General features: G+C 38.9%; 1 protein-coding gene across 2 annotated transcripts in view; it reads left to right on the top strand.

Annotated features, from left to right (window-relative positions):
• Nucleotides 1-18996, top strand: part of ZFAND4 (zinc finger AN1-type containing 4) — a 49507-nt gene extending 30511 nt beyond the window's left edge. For both annotated transcript variants that reach the window (XM_077454380.1, XM_077454382.1), the window contains 6 exons: nt 5764-5950; nt 8051-8198; nt 10939-12012; nt 15349-15403; nt 16368-16485; nt 18781-18996. In XM_077454380.1, the coding sequence (XP_077310506.1) occupies nt 5764-5950; nt 8051-8198; nt 10939-12012; nt 15349-15403; nt 16368-16485; nt 18781-18916 (1718 nt within the window). In that variant the 3' untranslated portion in view covers nt 18917-18996. The remainder of the gene's footprint in view (nt 1-5763; nt 5951-8050; nt 8199-10938; nt 12013-15348; nt 15404-16367; nt 16486-18780) is intronic.
• Nucleotides 18997-20487: the final 1491 nt, after the last annotated feature.

Raw genomic sequence — 20487 nt, 5'->3', positions numbered from 1 at the left:
CTGACTTGCTGTAGCTTCTAATGCACACTATTGCCGTGTACACGCGATCAGACATTCCGACAACAAAATCCATGGGATTTATTTCAGACGGATGTTGGCAACTTGTCTTGCATACACACGGTCACACAATGTCAGAAATTCCGAACATCAAGAACGCAGTGACGTACGACGAGCAGAGAAAATTAAAGTTCAATAGCCAGTGCGGCTCTTCTGCTTGACTCTCGACATTCGTAGAACTTTGTGCGTTGGAATTTCCGACAACGGATTTTGTTGTCTGGAAAATTTGAGAACCAGATCTCAAATTTTTGTGTCGGAAATTCTGATGGAAAATGTCCGATGGAGCCCACACACTGTCAGAAATCTGCCAAAAAGCTCCCATCGAACATTTTTCGCCGGAAAATCCGACCGTGTGTACGTGGAGACTTGTGGCCAAGTGTGCAAGACTAAAGTAAAGGTAAGGCCTGATGTCAAACTAAAGCAGACAATCTGGATCTGTCAAATCCTGAAAACAAGAAAAAACAATGAACGCAAGGGGGAAAAAAACAACTTTCCAATGTAAGATTGTTTTCATAAATATTTATACATTCACCGGGCCAGTTAAGTTGAATTTGTTGTTTTTATTGCCAAAAGGCGTTTCCAAAAAGGAAGCTTCTCGGAAAAGAACATCCGTGGTTCTGTACACATGAAACCACCTGAATTTAAATAGAAGTCATTTAAAGCCACTGAACTCTGAAATCCATACATGACTGTCGAATGCGGCTTAGAAAAAGTGCTGCTGAATGATACTGTGATGTAACGAAAAAAATGTTCAAACACTTTCAGTTCCCTAAAAAAAAAACAAAAAAAAAAAAAAATATATATATATATATATATATATATATATATATATAATATAATATAATTATAAAAATATCTCTCATTAAAGGTGAACTCGTGGCAGATCTAAGAGACACAAATCAATGTGGCTTTGTTTTTTGAGTTGTCATTGCTTACCTTTTCCGGTCACCTGGTTGCCCTGATGATCCTTTTTATTTTATATTTTGTGTCCCTGACCTGGGGCAGATATACTGATCTGGATGCTAACTGCAGGTTAATGAGTCAGAAATTATGGGTCAGCATAACAACCAGGTAACCAACATTTTTGAGAAAGTAAGCAATAAAAGACTCTTTATATATTCATTGTGACAGGTTTACATCGCATATAAATATGCAGTCTACTATCCAGCCAGCAGGTGGCACTAATGGTTCAGTTTTCCAGATTCTCCTTACTTTCTACTTCTGTAAAAAAAATAACTTGAAAACACATAAAAGTAAATGTGTCAAAGCAGCGACCTCCCCCCCATCTGTGCTGTTTTTTTATTCACATTTTCAATGAGAGACAGCATGTCTAAAGGCAAGCAACTCTTGCCATGTTTTTTAGTCGGTTTAAGGTTTTAGGAATCCATTGTCAGGTAAGGGAATTGGTACACAAAGGTAACTGTGGCTCAAATAATGGACAGTGGAAAGATGACAGAAATGAAAGTGCAAATGTTTTTACTGATGAATGCATAAAGTTTAATGTTTTGGGAAAGGAGGACTTTAAAACCTAATTGAACTTTCAGGATAAATAGCTACATCAATTCCAGATGCATCAAATCAGTGTCTTGTAATTTTTGTTTTCTTTAGAAAGTTGAAAAGCATTTTCCCTGCCAGAATGCTGCAGAGAAGGACCGTCTTCCCTGTGCAGAAGCAGCGGTCTCTCTGCAGAGATCTGACATGACCCCTTGTCAGAGCTATAGCTCTGCAGGCAGCCAGAAGTATAAGCTTTTTATTTATTTTTTTGAAGGGTTTAGTTGGGCTTTAAAGGGGAACTTCACTCTCTCAATCAACACTGACTATTTGTAATTCTGCTAGCATTAATAAATGGATATTATATATATTTAATTATTTATTATTATTATTACATTTCTTCAGTTACCTACTGGTTTCCTGGCCTAGGTAAATTATGTCATACATTTTGAGCTAAGCACACCCTCCTGCATGTATGCCAGGGCTAATGGCAGATGGATTCCAGTAAGTAAATGCTACATTAATCATCTGCCCTCACTTAAGATGGCCAGAAATGCTAGGTGGGTATATTTCAAAGTGAATTCTCAGCAATATAAAACCTGGATAGATGGGTGAGTTTGCTTTTGAATATTTCAAATAAATTAACCAATTGACGTCTAATCGTACAGGTGTACGTGATTGGCTTCAGGTGGTTATACTGGGGTTATGTGTGCAGCTGTATCCCATAACCCCGGTGTGAATATTTTATGTATACATTTTGTACAGTTGGATATGCTCTTTCCTCTATACGCAATCCTAGCAGCTGATAAGCTGGATAGAGCTGGCAGATTTTCTCCAAAAAAACCGCGCCGGTCCTGAGGAGCCGCGGGCAAGAGTTTTTAGACTAGGCCGAGGCCGCGGCCTCGCCTAAAAGCTCCTGCCCGCAGCTCCTCAGGACCGGCGCGGTGTCAGCACCAGTCCTGGTAAAATAAATCTAAAAAATCGATTTTGCTGAAAATTTTAATAGATTTGACCTCTCAACTCGATTCAAGATTCAAATCTATTTTATTTATTTTTTTCCCCCCCAGCCCTACTACCAGATTGCCTTTACAGGCTGCTGCCCAGTGGCGCTTCTCCGGGCCCTCCTGTGCAGGAGAGCCCAGTATCTGATATAGGGCCAAAACAACTAATTGATTGATCAACAACGAATCGATTGTGAAATTAATCAATTACCATTTTCATAATCAATTAATCAGCCAGTAACATAATGAGGTTAAAAAAACAAAAATTAGCCCTTTCTAGTACAAAAAGAACAAATAGTGGCTACTCTAAATATTACTTTCACTTTTCCACAGTAAAAAAAAAAAAAACCCTTACAGTATTGATTTGCTCTTTTTGTACTATAAAGGGTTCATTTTATTTTTTTTATTTTTTTTTAACCCCATTATTTTACTAAATGTCTTAGGCCTGGTTCACACCTATGTGTTTTTTTGCAGAAACGCACTATAGTTCATTTAACATGGTTTCCTATGGGACACGTTCGCATCTATGCTTTTTTTTTTTTTTTTTTTTTCAGCTGCTGCCTATTTGGAAAGGGTCAAGGACTTTTTTTCAACGCAAAACCGTGCTTTTTTTTTTGGTTCAATATACTTTACTTTAATGGAGAAGCTGCAGAAAAGCAAGTTTTTTGTTTTTGCAGCAATTTTGTGTTTTTTTTTTTTTTTTTTTTTTATCTGCCCAACAACAAATTTAGCAAAAAAAAAAAATGCAAATCGCAGCAAAATCACGTTTGCAAAAATCAAAATGCACAGCAAAAAGCACTACAGAAACAGATGAAAAGCGAACTGCATAAGTGTGCACCATGCCTTATTCTGGTCACACGGATCAATTTTCAGACGAGAATATTCATACGAAAAATCTCTGTATGTTCACTGAATGAAAGAATGTTTGAAAATTTCACTTGCTTTTAACATTCTGTTTTAAAATGAATGTGATTTTCTGAACGAAAACCATATACACAAGAAGCTTTCTATTTCAAAATTTTCTCCTCACTGTGGTTTGTTTATTTTATTTTTATTTCAGTTACTTATATAGCGCCATCAATTTACACAGCGCTTTTACATATACATTGTACATTCACATCAGTCCCTACCCTCAAGGAGCTTACAATCTAAGGTCCCTAACTTGCATTCATACATACTAGGGACAATTTAGACAGGATTCAATTAACCTACCGGCATGTCTTTGGAGTGTGGGAGGAAACCGGAGTACCCAGAGGAAACCCACGCAGGCACAGGGAGAACATGCAAACTCCAGGCAGGTAGTGTCGTGGTTGGGATTTGAACCAGTGACCCTTACTGCTAGGCGAAAGTGCTAACCACTACACCACTGTGCCGCCCAATTTGAAAACAAACGTTGATTTGACCCCACTAACTATTAGAAAATCAAAGAAAAGTTCAAAAGAAGGAAGACATTGTTTTTGTATGGCCAACATATAATATAATATATTTCAGTTCTGTTTTGAAAATCTGCAAAACAGTCTAACTTTTTTTTTTTTAAATAAAAAAAGTGATCTTGCAGTGCGATGATATTTACCAGCTTCACCCTCTAATAGTATATCTCTTCTAATAGTATATACAGTATATCTCTTCTGTCTGTTATTCTCAGAGTGGATTAGAGATTTTGCTCTCTAACCATGTAGTTGGTTATTTATATTTACCACTGCATAGAGATATTTAAGAATAAATTGCCTTTTTTTTTTAAAAAAAAACATTACATATTAACTAAATTATACACCACACTTTTTTTTTTTTTTTTTTTTTTTCTTTTTTTTAAGGTTATTAACAAATTAATTTGAAACAATAATCTGACAATTAATTGATTATGAAAATAATCGTTGTAGCCCTAATCTGATACAGCGGTGCCACTGGGTGATCGGAGCTGGCCAGGGACCAGACTAGAAGGTCCCTGGCCATCTCTATGGTCTAGGAAGCTAGAAGCAACATCATGACGTCACTTCCGATTAGGCAGATGTAAACGCTGCCTTTTTTTATTGATCTCATGCTTTTCAGGGTAGAGAAGAGGTCTGGGATCTCATAGAACCCAGATGATGCAGTAAAGATGACCTGTCTTCCCTTATTGCTATCATAAGGGATGTTTACGTTTCTTGTGATAGGATTGATAAAAAATTAAAGGGACAGTGTAATAAAAGTAATTAAAACATTTTTATTTATTTTTTTAAGTGTCCCCATCACATATGTAAATGGTGTTCGCACCATGCATGTGGGGTAACACCACAAATGTTGTATAGTTCTAGTGCTAGACCTTCTCTAACTCTAAACTGGTAATCCTGTAAGAATTTAACCAATGGCTGATGGCACTGATCAGAGTGTTCTGGCGAGAGGGGCAATCCCCCTATCGGAACACAATAGAACAGCAGGGGAGATCGCTTTACTAACATTGAATTGTTGGTACAGCCGCTCCAAACGGAGCTGTCCGTCCTTCTCTTTTTTTTTTTTTTTTTCTTCCCCCATTGGAGGAAAAAAAAACAAAAAACAGTGGTGTGTACCAGGCTTGACGTAATTCCTAATCAAATCTCTAACACTAATTAACATCAGAATCTTTACTTTGGTTAACTAAAACATCAGTACTAAAAGCAAACCGTTCCGTGTTGGGACTTTTGAAGACCATAAAAAAGAAGTATGGGTTTCATTTTTTCCTCTTTTCCTATTTATACTTCCCTAGGTGGATGCAGCATGGGTCCGATGCTGCATCTGTACCCGACGCCTCTGCATCGAACACCGCTGATCGCTCGGTTTTCCCAGCTCTGTGAACAGAGAGCTGTAGACTGTCAGTCACAGTTTCCTGCTCATCTCCCTCCACGCTCACTGGAGCGCTGAACTATAGAGGGGGTGGGGAGCGGCCATCTCGGGCTCTCAGCTGCTCACTGAGAGGCTGAGACTTGTGTCAGTCTGAAATCGGTGACGTCACACTCTCTGCTGAAAATGGGTCACAGGAGTGCAAAATGAATTGCACTCCTATGATCCATAGGAGAAGCCCAGCCAAACCAGCTTTGGCTGGACGTCTCCTTTTTAATATTTAGCGTTAAAAAACAATAATGGTGTGGAAATGAGTGTGTGTTCTTAGTTACCTAAACTTCACCAACACTTTAGGGCTAATGTTTGTTCTTTTTTTTTTGTTACTTTAAACATGCGTTGCTTTGTTTGCTGTATCCAGTTCCTCTGGAGGACCCGATCAGAGAGCTGGCTGAATTTGTGGATCCTGTACAAGATGAAATGCAGGAAAAGCTCTCCTCTAATAAGCAGGTTACATTTTTGGTATACCGTGATGGAGATCAGATGAATTTCTTTCGCGTGGTGGACAAAAGGAACGGCGCTTTAACTCCGTTATCAGAATCTCTCAGGTAAATCGTGGGTTTATATGAAAAGTCATGTGATCAGGTTCTTGTTAAAAGGACTGCGTTACAAAAATTTGACTTTCAAAAATAATAGTATTCCCGGTGGACATCAGTCCATTATCAGCCTGCCTATTCCTATGTGCGCTGGTAAAATGGAAGCAGAAAGGTCAGTGGTTAAAATGAGATTGCCATTGAAAGAAGTTATCCATTTCCTTCTCTTTAGACAATATAATTAGGGCCCGGGACCCATGTGAAGGTTTGTAATTTTTGTATCTATCTGCACATGCCCATACAACCTTTGGCAAAAACATTACACTTTTAGGCTTATGCACTAAGCCAGGGGCAGGTAACCTCGGCACTCCAGCTGTGGTGAAACTACAAATCCCATCATGCATCTGCCTCTAGGAGTCACGCCTGTGATTGTCAGGGTCTTGCAATGTCTCATGGGACTTGTACTTTCACCACAGCTGGAGGGCCAAGGTTGCCTACCCCTGCACTAAGCAGTACAAATAACAGTTGTACAAACGACAGAATTCAGCACTGCTGCCCCTGTCACGTCACATTCGGCTACCCATCACATTTTTCTACCCGCTGGAGTGCGCATGCGCAACGCCATATTCCAACACATTCCAACACAGAGGCCCTTGCCACGCTTTGGGCATGGCCTTGCTTCACTCGGCATAATTATAATCTAATTCTATGTTCACACAGTGTCCTTGTAATGTCTGTGCATTGAACTAAAAGCTTAACTAATGTTATCAGCTTTGTCAGCTAATTTCTATGAAGTAACTATACACTTCCTCCCTATGTTATGTAGATGGGCAGGGAAGCGGAGGGCAGTGCTTGTAGTCCAAATAAGGAGAGCAGCCTAGGATGACAACACTGTACTTGGATACTTGGAGGACAATGAGCAGGCGTTGTCACCCTAGGACAGGAAGTGTTCCTGGTAGGATCACAAGATGAGCCTTGTTCTCCCTTTCTGAAAAGGAATATATTGTGGTTATGTGTTTTATTTACATCATTTTATTATGGGCAGGACTAAAAAATAAAATAATTTTTGAAATAATAGAGGACACGTTTATTCTATCTGCCATCACTATGCATCATTTCTTAGAGAAGTACAGCCAAAGCTTGTTTGGCTGTACTTCTCCTGTGGATCACAGGAGTGCAGTTTGTTCTGCAATCCTGTGACCCATTTTCTGCAGACAGCAGGCTGCTGTCGGCTGATGTGTCAGTACCGGTCCAGGCTCAGGCAAGATATAGTCGGGATCTGCCCACATGCCTGGAATGCCGCCCAGATCAGCCTCTCAGTGAGCCGCTAAGACCCTGATCTGTCTACTCCCACCTCCATCCCAGCCCAGCGCTCCAGTGAGGGAGGAGAGGGCAGAGCAGAGAGCGGCGACTGACATTCACCAGCTCTCTGCACACGGAGCTCTGAGAACCAAACAATCAGCAGTGTTTGATCGCTCGGTTCTTGGCCTTAAAGCCGCCAGGGGGAGATGCAGCATCTGACCGATGCTCCATCCACCTAGGCGAGTATGATTTTTGAAAAATAAAAAAAAGCCCAACTTTTCTTTTAGTAAAAAGTTTGCCCCATAGGAAGTGAAATGCGTTTTTTATTTTTTAAGGGGTCAGTTGACACACATGCAGTATACTTGTATTTTGAGGAAGATGTTGAATCTGCAATGAGCAAGTTTGGCTGCCTATGTGTAGATGGTTTCAAATTAAACATTCCAGGTTTTTAAAACCTTGCCACATATTGAAAATATATGGAGAGTTGATTTCTTACAATGATAACATTTAGATCCACAGATAAGGGCAATGGGCCATTCTCAATATGATTTAATTTATACATTGACAATTAAATACTTTCCTTTATATCTCCCACCAAAGACACATCCAAATTTTAAATACAACTACAGACTATAATGTTCTCTATAAAATGATAATGCTAAGGTTAAGTTCTTAGTAGCTCTGTAACCCATTTTTGAATTGCGTGAAATAAAGGTGAAGGTGGATGTATGATCTTATATGGGAGGCTATGCTTGTGTATGTGTGCAGCTTGTGTTTCTTCTGTAAAGTGTTCTATTTTTGTCTTCTCTGTAGTGGAGGTTCGGCCAATAACTTGTACGCCGAAGATGAGGATGAAATTGAGGCTTCTCCATCTGCTGATCAAATAATAGATAATTCAATCACTAGGATCAAAATGAAGTTGTTGAAATCAAAGATGGAGAGCATGGACCTCAATAAAAAGGTCTTTAAATGTGACAGAATAAATCAAAAATTCCTTTTAACTAGCATTCTTCTTTCTACATTACACACTCTACTACATGCACACAAGTTCATATTGTCATCCTATGTTTTTGTGCATTTCACCTGTCCCTTTTCAAAACCATAATTGTGATGGAGTATCCGGTTTCATTTTATACGTGGCGATAATTACCCTTAACAGGGTCACCCTTGTCCGCTAATATTTTGTTTTGAAAAAAGAAATTGAAAAATGTCATACCGAGCTCAATAATCCAAATTATTCCATATAAATTACTCATATAAACATATGCATGTGACAAATATGAATAAGCTATGTAAATGTGATAATAATAAGAAAGTCCATGAACCGCCACCAAGCGACTCATCAGTCCAGTGCACAGTGAAAATACAATTCTGTGAAAGGGAAAGGTGCCATCCTCCACCAATCTAGGCAAACCTCCTGAATGGCCCCCTGTACAACATTTCATCTTTCATAATCCTTTTTTACTTTTTTCTTTTTTTTAACTTGTCCTTTCTCCTGTCTTTTCTATTTCTTTTTTTTTTTTTTCTCTTTCCTCATGCCTGTCTTTTTTGACCACATAACAGAAGACCAAAGATGACAAAGGCAGCAAGCCAGTGCATTTAAGAGTCTATAAAGGTTATCCCGTAATCAGGCCTTAGATTGCCGGGTTAGTTGGAATTTAGGTGATTAACAGGGGGAGGTAAACCAACTCTGGAATAAAAGGCTCCTTAAAGTGTAACTAAAAGCAAAATTTTTTTTTTTCTTTGAAAATCAATTTTTTTTAAGATTTGGCATCCAAAACGGAGACCAACAATGTTTAAGGAAAAAAAAATGTTCACAGTGATGGAAATCTCATTGGGGTCATTAAAGTAACAATACAAAGATCTAGAAATAAGGGAAGGTTACATTTGTGAATTTTGAAGGTTTGGCTCGCATATCAATTATTTGCGGGTAAAGCAAGTGAAAAATACAAACAAGACAAGCATATAACGAGGAGGGGGTTGTCACTTACAGCAAAGAAAAGCATTACTCATGAACATGGCAGAAGCAATGGAGGGCTGCATTTTTTTTTTTTTTAGTACTTTTTTTTTGTCTTTTGTTTTGGATATAGTGGAGGGGATTAGAACTCTTGTCAGTTTTTATTGCTGTATGTGCCCCCATTAAGGAAACTCGCCCTCTATTTGCCCTGGTGACCATTAACGTTGAAGGTGAAAGTAAACGATTACTTTGCTGGGGACAACCCAAAATTCGGAATTGAGGGGAAATATTCCAATGGGGACACTAGTTCTGGTGACCTGGGGGTCCCCAAAAAACTCCCTTAAGTTGCAGGGATTTCCTCTCGCTTCCTGTTTGGTTATGGGACAGGAAGCAAAGGGAAATCTCCCCAATGGGGCACAGATGGCAAAAGAAAAAATCTGGCGGGTTATGGCAACCTCCCTTTCTCTAACCAAAATGAAAAAAAAAACGTTGCCTATAGTTCAACTTTAAATTGAAAAGCCTACTCCTTAATCCCTTTGCGCCGAGGGTATAACCTTAGTTAATGCCCAAGCACAATTTGACAACTTTGACATGTGTTAATAAACCCACACATCGTCACAACTACTTTGTACATTCAGGTGGATTATAACTCATTTAATTTTTTATTTTTTCAAAGGAAAGCTGGCCCAAAATAGTGGGGAAAAAAAATCATTTTTATTTTTAATTTACCTATATATTTCTTCTTTTCTACCATAACCTACCACCAAAGAACAATGCAAAACAAATTCTTCTCCCTACAATATGATCGCAGCGATACATATGTATTTGTTAGTTTGTACCCATAGTATGGCCCAAAAACATTAGTGAGAATTATTATATATATATATATATATATATATATATATATATATATAATATATATAATTTTTTTTTTTTATCCTACCTAAAACACACTGATCCTAATTGACTGATCTTTGACCTTTAACCCTTACTTTACCCAAGCATGAACTCTGACATTGACCTAGATCAAATCTTGATCTAGGTATTTTAGGAGATGCAATATATTTTTCCTCTCCATTCACAGAGAGAAATACAGGGGCAGGCTTCACATTGACCACTGTAATAGCCAATCAGAGCCTATCGCAGCGATCAGGTGACCTGGAACCAGGAGTTTCAGGTCCCGATCCTTGGTACAGGACCTGGGGCTCCTGGTGCGGGAGTGCACTGCACAAAGACAGATACGCGTATATGCATACTGTCTGACTCCTATGCTCCTCTACCCATCTTGGCTAACAGAAGCAGTATATGCTGAATTTTGGTGCTCCATCTCAGGATTTTTCCAATGTGTTGAGTGCTTTGGATTCACAATCTTCATTATTGGTTACAAATATTTTCCCTGCATTGAAAAGTCTCTGAAGCTATCTCAAAATTACTCCCTTTTTTTTTTATTTTTTTGCTAATACCGAAAGTTTTCTTTTTGCAGCACATGTACACAAGTTTCTCCCCCAAGTCAGGTAGAAATGTCTAAGTGAGCTTAGTGTAGAGTAGCAGAAACAATGGGAAGATCTTTTGATATCTTTGAGTTTGTCTCATCAATGGGTAGCTTTAGGTACATAGAAAATTGTCATAACCTGTTCCAGCCAATCTGTGCATACTTGTTCTCTTTTTACCCTGTTCAGGAAATGTTGACTGTCTCTATTTGGTCGTCTTCTTTTTTATATATATACTTTTTTTTAATTTTTAGCTGAGGAGATCTTCAATCTTGAGACCACGACCCCCTATGGCTCCACGTCCCTCTAATGGTTCAGTGGTATCTGGTCGTCAGAGGCTGTTAAAAGTCCTTCCGCACATTGGACAGACGTGCCTACCTCCTGGGACCCTACATGCTTCTGGGCCTTCCCACAATGCACTTTCTATTCTAACTGCTGCTGCTGGTAATAATCTAAAGGAAGAGGAGACGTTGGAAAGTTCAGCTGTGATTTCGTCACTTGCGAGTATTACCTTCCCCCCCAAAGTAACCCCGATAGAACTTGAAAATGCCCAACTTTTGACAAAAACTGTCATCCCCCATATTAATTCCTTACCTAAAAAAGATATATTGAAAAAAGATAATGACTCAAGCTTGCATTCAAATCTAAACATAATTTCTTCCGAAGAAGCAACTAGATCAGACACAGAGTGCTTTGCACTGTTAACAGATGTGGGACCTTCAGAGCAGTATGAGGAACTGTGCAGTTTGGGGAAGGTAAAGTCAGAATTTGAACTGGCTGAAACAGAAAAAGAGGCTCCAACCATTGAGACCCACCAAGCCTCAGTCCCAAATGCTCTAAACTCTGATTTGATGGAGACTGGGATTATTAATGCAACAGAAGTGAGTCCTCCAAGGAAGAAATTTCTGTCTCCCATTCACTTTTATAGCCCAATCAATGATAATGTCTTCCCAAAAACACAGAGACAACCTAAATGCTTTGATTTAGGAGGCTTGAGGCCACCTGCGTCACACAATCTTTTCCATTCTCTGCAGCTCCGAAGCATGGCTGATCCCACTTTTTCTAGGACGTCTAGATTTAGAGGGGTTAGAGTGGAATCTCCAAGAAAGAGATCCAGTGCGGTTGCGAAAGTGGAAACTAGTGAAGCGACTGAGGTAGCCAGCAAATCATCACAGGAACCCGTGGGCTCACTTAACCTGAGATTTTTTGCTTCGCTGGCTCGAAGTGGAAGTAGGGAAAACTCCAGATTCCGCACTGTTGTTGCTCCTTCAGCTTATCTTCAGAATGAGAAGGTTTCCTCTCTTAATGACAAAGGGAGCATCTTCATTGTAAGTATTTAATTTGTTTGCTTTGTGACTCCACGGTCTCCACGTGGTAATTAGTTACTGCCATGATTAACATGTCATGTGTTTCTCAAATTATTTTATATATTTTCTCTAAAAATAATACAATTGTTTATTTTTTTTTCTGGAATTCATCTGCTGACAGTTGGATTAAAGGAAAATCCTGGAGATTGATGGGACACAAGCAGAGCACATCTGAATAAATACCCTAAATTAGGATAAAGGCAGCTCTCTACATGTACCATAAATATCAATGCATATAGTGTATAAATAAGTTCACAATTATAATCTACATGTATAAAGTGCATTAGTATGTACTTTACTATTGAGTGTTCTTAAAGGGAGGCATATTCAAGACCTGAAAAGGCAAAGGACCCAGAGGCTGAAGCTTAAAAGGACCAACAGTTACCAAAAGGACCATCAGTTACCAAAACACCACTTGACTTCATATTAAGTCAATAATGTCTTGTGTGTGCAGTGTATATATTTTAAAGGCACGGAGGAGAGGGCACACTTTTGACTGGGCACGATGCACGTTTATGTGGATTGACTTTTTATGCTCCAAGCATTTTATACACGTGAATTATAATTGTGAATTTATACACTATAAGCATTGATATTTATAGTAGATGTAGAGTGCTGTCTTTACCCTAAATTGGGGTATTTATTTATATTGCTTGACGACAGCTTCCTTTTTGTTCTTCTTTCTTTTTTTTTTTTTTTTTCTTGTTCTTCATTTCGATTTTTATTTTTGGCATATATATTTTGGTTTGAGTGTGGGTGTAATATATATTCAGTTTTCGTTTTAAGTTAGGTTTAAGCTGTAATTCCATCTTTAATGTTTTTATTTTATAATCCTTGTTTCTTTGTACAATTTTGTAATTTTATATATGTGCATGGGGGGGTCAGACTTTATTTGTTCATTACATACACAGGCTCTGCTTTTTTGCTTTGCAGTGCTACACAAGGGCTGTCCTTTACTGCTCCTACTCACAGTGCAGTTCTATGAATCAACCATTTTATAATACCATTCTCTATGGGGCCAATATCTTCTCTCAAAAGTAGTTATTGGAAACTTGTCATAAGGGATACATGGCTGCTGTTATTGCTGACCTCTCCTTCTGGAAATTATAGTTGCATCTCTGTTCTGACCAATGCTGGTACTTTTTTTTAAATTATTATTTATTTATTTATTTATTTTCTGACCACTAATAATGGGGAATTTTTGATCCTAGAACTCCAACCTAATTTGTCATGTGCATCAATGGGCACAGTTATGCAAACTTTATTTTAAGATGTATATGAACAATTTAAAATGCATGGCATATTCTAAGCATGGTAGCTTATTGCCATGCAATGTAAAGCTGCATTGCGGTAAATGCATAGGAGGCAGACAATTTAAGTCCCTCAGGCTGACAGTAGGAATGTTTATAGTTATGTTGTGTTTATGTACATTATTAACCATTTGTGTTTTTTGTTTTGTTTGTTTTTTGTTAACTATAATGGGGTCTACAAAATCAGTAGTACCATATATTAATTCTGTTTGTCCAGTGCTTTCAGAAATGTATGGTCTTTTACAAACTCTGGAAGCTGTAAGTGAAGAATTGCAAAAATGGCCTAGCCACCTAAGATGAAAAATCCAGAGCAGGGCCTGGTAGCAAAATGGTCAACTGGTGCTCATGTGCTGTAAAATGGGTTGTCTAAAAAAGATTGAAGTCCCCTTAACCACTTAATAACTGTGACATAGCCGAATGACGGCTACAGCGTGGCTCGATAACTCTGTGAGGGTGTAATTATGACATCCTCCCAGAATCGTGCCCCCTGGATCACACACACAGGGCCGTCTGTGCCCGCCAGGTTCACGGAACACAGAGGGTCAAAGGTCAGGGTAAAGGGCCAATGAGAGCAGCCCTTTACCACATTCTTCCTCCGTTTAATGACTGAGTGATCACTGTCAACAAACCGGCGTTGTGTCCAGTTCTCGATCGGTGAACGATCGATGTGAAGAGCAGAGGGAGAAGCTGCAACGGGAGGCTGTGTGTTTTTTTTGTTTTACTTTTCCCCCAAATTGCGAGTGTCCAGCAGTGTACATCTGTGCCAGATATGTGCCTATCAGTATCCAAATCGTGCCCCATCAGTACCCAGCATTACCACATTGGTGCCCCATGAGTGCACATTTGTGTCTCGGTGCCCAACAACGCCCCATCAGTGCCCAATAGTGCTCATCAGTGCCACACTATCAGTGGATACTCATCAGTGCCATAAAACATTTATTTTATAATGCGTTTTCATTTTCTTTCCACACTTTCCAAAAATGTATGTAAAAAAATGACATGTTTGGTTTGCAAATTGGGTCATTTTGTGGGCATTTCCATTGTCCTGCTGCTCCAGGGCCTTCAGAGGTGTTATAAGTTGTCAGGAAATGCTGTAAAAGTCTCACACATGGGCTATCGCCATACTCAAGAGAAGTAACAGAATATGTTTTGGGTTGTCATTTGTGGTATGCATATGCTGTGTGTGAGAAATAACCTGCTAAAAACAATTTTGTGGAGGGGGGAGAGAGAATCTTAATTTTGCAAAGAATTGTGGGAAAAAATAACATAAAAAAAACTCCCTATGCCTCTTACTAAATACCTTTAAATGTCTACTTTCCAAAAAGGGGTCATTTGGGGGGTATGTGTACTGTCCTGGCTTGTTGGGGGTCTCATGAAATAAGATAGGCCTTAAGTACATCAGGTATGAGCAATTTTCAGAGATTGGCACCATAGCTTGTAGACTCTCTAACGTTCACAAAGACCAAATAATTTACACTAATTTAGGTTATTTTTGCCAAAGATATGTAGCAGTATAAATTTTGGCCAAAATTTATGAAGAAAAATTACCAATTTGCAAAATTTTATAACAAACGAAGAAAAATTTATCTTTTTTTTTTTTTTATAAAAAAAAAAAAATTATAATTTTTTTTTATTTATATATTTATAGCGCAAAAAAAACAAAAAAACAGTGGTGATTAAATACCACCAAAAGAAAGCTGTGTGAAAAAAAGGACAAAAATGTTATGTGGGTGTACCGTGTTGCATGACTGATTAATTGTTATTCAAAATGTGAGATCACTGAAAGCTGAAAATTGGTCTGGTTAGGAAGGGGGTTTAAGTGCCCAGTGGGTAAGTGGTTAAAGTAATATAAATCTGTTAATAGTTAATTACACTTTTTGCCAATTTCTTTTATTGACAAAACGTGATTATCTTTTTGTCATCAATGTGAATATTTGTTTTCATCCACATCAAAGATAAATACTATTTTTCTGTAATCTTTCCCTAGACTTCTCATGGACTTGGAGAGAGTGAGGCCAGTGCAGATTTTGGAAAGAAAATGGGTAAGGGCTATGTGTCATCCAGTTCATAGAATTATCAATGGATGATTCTAGCAACTTCAGGTATCAGGATGGGTCTGCAGGTCCAGAAACCCTGGGCTGAGCAACTGCTATAAATTAATTCCAGGGGTTTTCTGATAACATACACTGCAAGAAAAAAAATGCCATGCATGCAGCTAATGTTACACCGTATTCATGCTGCAGCATTTCCATGTTCCATATTTTTATTCTCTTCTCTTACTATAATGGACTGAGTGACTGTACAGTACAATCAACCTCCCAAGCGATTCCCATCCCATAGGCATCCACATTCACCCTTCTGGACCCCCACAAGCATTTTGTATTGATGCTTTCCATACCATTTTGCAAAAGGGAGACTGTTGGCCTCAGTATTTGTTTTTAAAGCTGTAGTCACTTATATGCATTTTACCTACAGGTAAGCTTTATATATCTCCTGAAAGTGCACTGTTTTTGTGTTTTTTTTTTTTTTGTTTTGTTATTTTTTTATAGTTTTACCAATGTTAAAACGGGTGTATTTTTCATTAATGAATTGGCTTTTTTTCACCAGTTGATACCATTTACTTTTTATACTTGGTATTTACAACAGTGTATGGAGTATGTGTTTTTTATTTTTATATAATATACACAAACACACCAGTGGGGAATGGAGTCAAACCCAAAAGCCATTTGTATCTACCCTGATGTTCTAATCACAAAAGATACACCTTTGTTCCTGCCCTCAAATTTTAGAGCTTGTTTTTAAAACGATTGCTATTCCTGGCACAGAAATTGCAGTTTTCTCTATTGTAGCACAAAACCCGAGCAAATATCTTGATAAGGGCATGAAGTGGTTTTTATCCAAAGAACTGCTTCTTTGTGTGTGTTCTGGGAGGGAATTTCTTTCTTTCATGGGTACCACAGTGCTGTAAGTGACCTATAAAGATGTATTCTTCTGTCTTCTTCACAGTTGAAGCAACACATCTTTTTCCTCCTGTAAAGCCTGCCTTTCGCAATAAGAAGAAAACGACTAAGCACTGTTTCCTGTGTCGTAAAAGAACCAATTTGGCAACAAGCTTCGAGTGCAGGTGATCATTTACATTCAGGGCGTCCCTTTTTAAAAAAAACGTTTAAAAAAAGAAAAAAAAAATGTAATAACATTAGGTTGCTAAATCTGTGTTGCTTTCACCAGTGATGACCACCACTACCACCACCCAGTGCTATGGGTGGTTGGTACTTGCCCAGATTCTTTAAGTACAAGCATCTTATTAAAATACAATCGATTAAAAAAGGAGCAATTTGCCATTTTGCATATACATTGTGTATGTATATACAGTATCTGACAAAAGTGTGTACACCCTCACATTTTTGTAAATATTTTATGTCTTTTCGTGTGACAGCACTGAAGAAATGACACTTTGCTACAATGTAAAGTAGTGAGTGTACAGCTTGTATAACGGTGTATATTTGCTGTCCCCTCAAAATAACTTGACACACAGCTATTAATGGCTAAATCGCTGGCAACAAAAGTGAGTACACCTCTAAGTGAAAATGTCCAAATTGGGCCCAAAGTGTCAATATTTTGTGTGGCCATCATTATTTTCCAGCACTGCCTTAACCCTTTTGGGGATGGAATTCACCAGAGCGTCACAGGTTGCCAATGGAGTCCTCTTCCACTCCTCCATGACGACATCACGGAGCTGGTGGATGTTAAAGACCTTGCGCTCCTCCACCTTCCGTTTGAGGATGCTCAATAGGGGGTTTAGGTCTGGAGACATGCTTGGCCAGTCCATCACTTTTACCCTCAGCTTCTTTAGCAGGGCAGTGGTCATCTTGGATGTGTGTTTGGGGTCTTATGTTGGAATACTGCCCTGTGGCCCAGTTTCCGAAGGGAAGAGGATCATGCTCTGCTCCACTATGTCACAGTACATGTTGGCATTCATGGTTCCCTCAATGAACTGTAGTGTCCCAGTGGCAGCAGCACTTATGCAGCCCCAGACCATGACACTCCCACCAGCATGCTTGACTGTAAGCAAGACACACTTGTCTTTGTACTCCTTACCTGCTTGCCGCCACACACGCTTGACACAAACTGAACCAAATACGTTTATCTTGGTCTCAATCAGACCCCAGGACATTGTTCCAGTAATCCATGTCCTTAGTCTTCTTGTCTTCAGCAAACTGTTTCTGGACTTTCTTGTGCATCATCTTTAGAAGAGGCTTCCTTCTGGGATGACAGCCATGCAGACCAATTTTGATGCAGTGTGCGGTGTATAGTTTGAGCACTGACAGGCTGATCCCCCACCCCTTCAACCTCTGCAGCAATGCTGGCAGCACTCATACGTCTATTTCACAAAGACAACTTCTGGATAGGACGCTGAGCACATGCACTCAACTTCTTTGGTTGGCCATAGCTATGCCTGTTCTGAGTGGAACCTGTCCTATTAAACCTCTGTATGGTCTTGGCCTCTGTGCTGCAGCTCGGTTTCAGGGTCTTGGTAGCCTTCTTATACACATGACACCGGGGTGGGAAAATGGTTAATTGGGCCCAATTTGGACATTTTCACTTAGGGGTGTACTCACTTTTGTTGCCAGCGATTTAGACATTTATGGCTGCGTGAGTTATTTTGAGGGAAGAGCACATTTACACTATCATACAGTTATGCACTGTTATACAATCTATACATGTTATACACTCACTATTTTACATTGTAACAATCTCTTCAGTGTTGTCACATGAAAAAATATAATAAAAAAAATTACAAAAATGTGAGCATAATCACTTTTGTGAGATACTGTATATATTATAGATATATGCACACACATATACCCAGTTTTTATCTCTTGCTGATTTTAACAGACATTTTGGTGGCATACAGCCCAATATTCGAATTCAGATTTTGCTGAGACTGATGTGTTGGAGTTTATGCTGGCCATATATACTTTTGTGGGACTCTGTTGTGAGATCTCCTAGTAGTGTGCATTTTGCCTTGTCCATTATTCCCTTTTGCCTTGCAGCTAAAGTAGTGGGACTCCATCCATGGTACTGGATTTTTTTCAAGGTGAACTATATTGGCAAAGATTTTATTTTTATTTTTTTCTTGTGCAATAGATGGTTCGTTCTAGCAGCAGCTGGAAATATGGGTCTCCATTTAACAGCGACTATTTGGCTAAAACCTGTACAGGACATAAGCATCTGCTTTGTGGTGTAACATTGCCTGCATTTTTTTTTTTTTTGTGGGGGGGCGGGGTGGAGTTCGTCTTTAAATGTGCACAATCCTGGGCAAAATTATTGCTTTATCCCTTCTTAATAAATGATGGTCGCTTCCTTTTAAAATACTGGCTATTTTCACTCAATAAATACTTTTTATTTTATTTTTTAGATGTGGAAATAACTTTTGTGCCACTCATCGATACGCAGAAACTCACAACTGTACATATGATTACAAGACTGCAGGAAGAAGGCATCTGCAGGAAGCAAACCCTGTTGTGACAGCACCAAAACTCCCCAAAATTTAACTGTGCACACTGCATAAGCTCCCTCTGTCTGCTAGTCACACAATATTTTTCTTTCAATAAATTTTTATTGGTTTTGGTTACTGATTTTGTATAATTCTTATCCATGCACATTGCATAAGGGGTGTGGCTGGGGAATCCTCAGAATATATGGCACCTCATCCCAATAAATATGGCAAAATATTGGTAGGATAAGGACAGGAAGAAGGGATTATAGCGGTGTCAGATATAGAAGAGTAAAAAAATCCATTTACTTTATTACATATATACAAAAGGGTATCGATAAATATACATTCAAGGGTGTGAGCACATGCGGCACATAAATTTAAATTGGAAGGTAGAAGAACAGGCCAAGATGTTATAAAGGCCAGTCGGTAGTACAGGTAATCAATTCCTACATATTTCGCCAAAGCATTGGCTTCCTCAGGGAAATGATATATGCCTGTGCCAAAATTGTAAATTCCCTTCGCTCCAGATGGAATGACAAGAGGAAGATACCCCACGATGGTAAACAAAGTTGTGCCGTGGGAGCAGACAAAGACGGATATATATTAAAAACCAATATCAAAGGAGGGGCGCCGGGAAGTATGGATGACGGGGGTATTTTGATAGGGAGATTCATGTGTAATCGGTCTCCTTAAATGTGTAACTAGAAATTAGATGGCAAACCAAAAAAGAAAAGGAAAAAAACGGTAATCCCTATTTGAGATATAGAGATCACCCAGAAGGGAAGGATATTGTATGGTGTCAGCTTGCGGCAAGGGCTAGCAACCTATATTTGACAAAGGTGTAGCACTGTGTCACTAAGCTGCCACAATCAGACGCCCCTCAAGTCCAACAAAAGGTTACGATTTTGGCACAGGCATACATCATTTCCCTGAGGAAGCCAATGCTTTGGCGAAACATGTAGGAATTGATTACCTGTACTACCCACTGGCCTTTTATAACATCTTGGCCTGTTCTTTTACCTTCCAATTTAAATATATGTGCTGCATGTGCTTTATTTAGTATTATTACAAAGAAAGGAGAAGCAATTCAAATCAGATAATGTCTCAACCAAAACCTGTTACACCCGCTACTAAACCTAATCATAAAAATATGATGTGTAAGCTGTGCAGTGCATAAATGATTCTATATAGACATAATCAATGTGTCTAAAAATAAGATGCTTAAGTGTGAGAAATTATTAATGAGCAATGAGCGGCACAGTGGTGTAGGGGTTAGCACTCTCACCTAGCAGTAAAAAGGGTCGCTGGTTCGAATCCAAAGCACGACACTACTTTTGCATGTTCTCCCTGTGCCTGTGTGGGCCTCCTCGGGGAACTCCGGTTTCCTCCCACACTCCAAAGACATGCCGGTAGGTTAATTGGCTTCTGTCCAAAATTGGCACTAGTATATGAATGGGGACCTTGGATTGTTGGCTCCTTGAGGGTAGGGACCGATGTGAGTGTGCAATGTACAGGCATAGGGACAATTGTAGACACTCAGGTTGGACTGGTGTCTTTATTCAACCTTACTATGTAAATGAGAAAATCAATAAAGTGCAGATCTTAAAAGTGGAAATAATCTGTGCT

The sequence above is a fragment of the Lithobates pipiens genome, unplaced genomic scaffold (genome assembly GCF_037356315.1).
Source record: "Lithobates pipiens isolate NorthernLeopardFrog02 unplaced genomic scaffold, aLitPip1_a1.2 Scaffold_25, whole genome shotgun sequence".
Taxonomy (NCBI): domain Eukaryota; kingdom Metazoa; phylum Chordata; class Amphibia; order Anura; family Ranidae; genus Lithobates; species Lithobates pipiens.
This window is presented reverse-complemented; position numbering and strand designations above follow the sequence as displayed.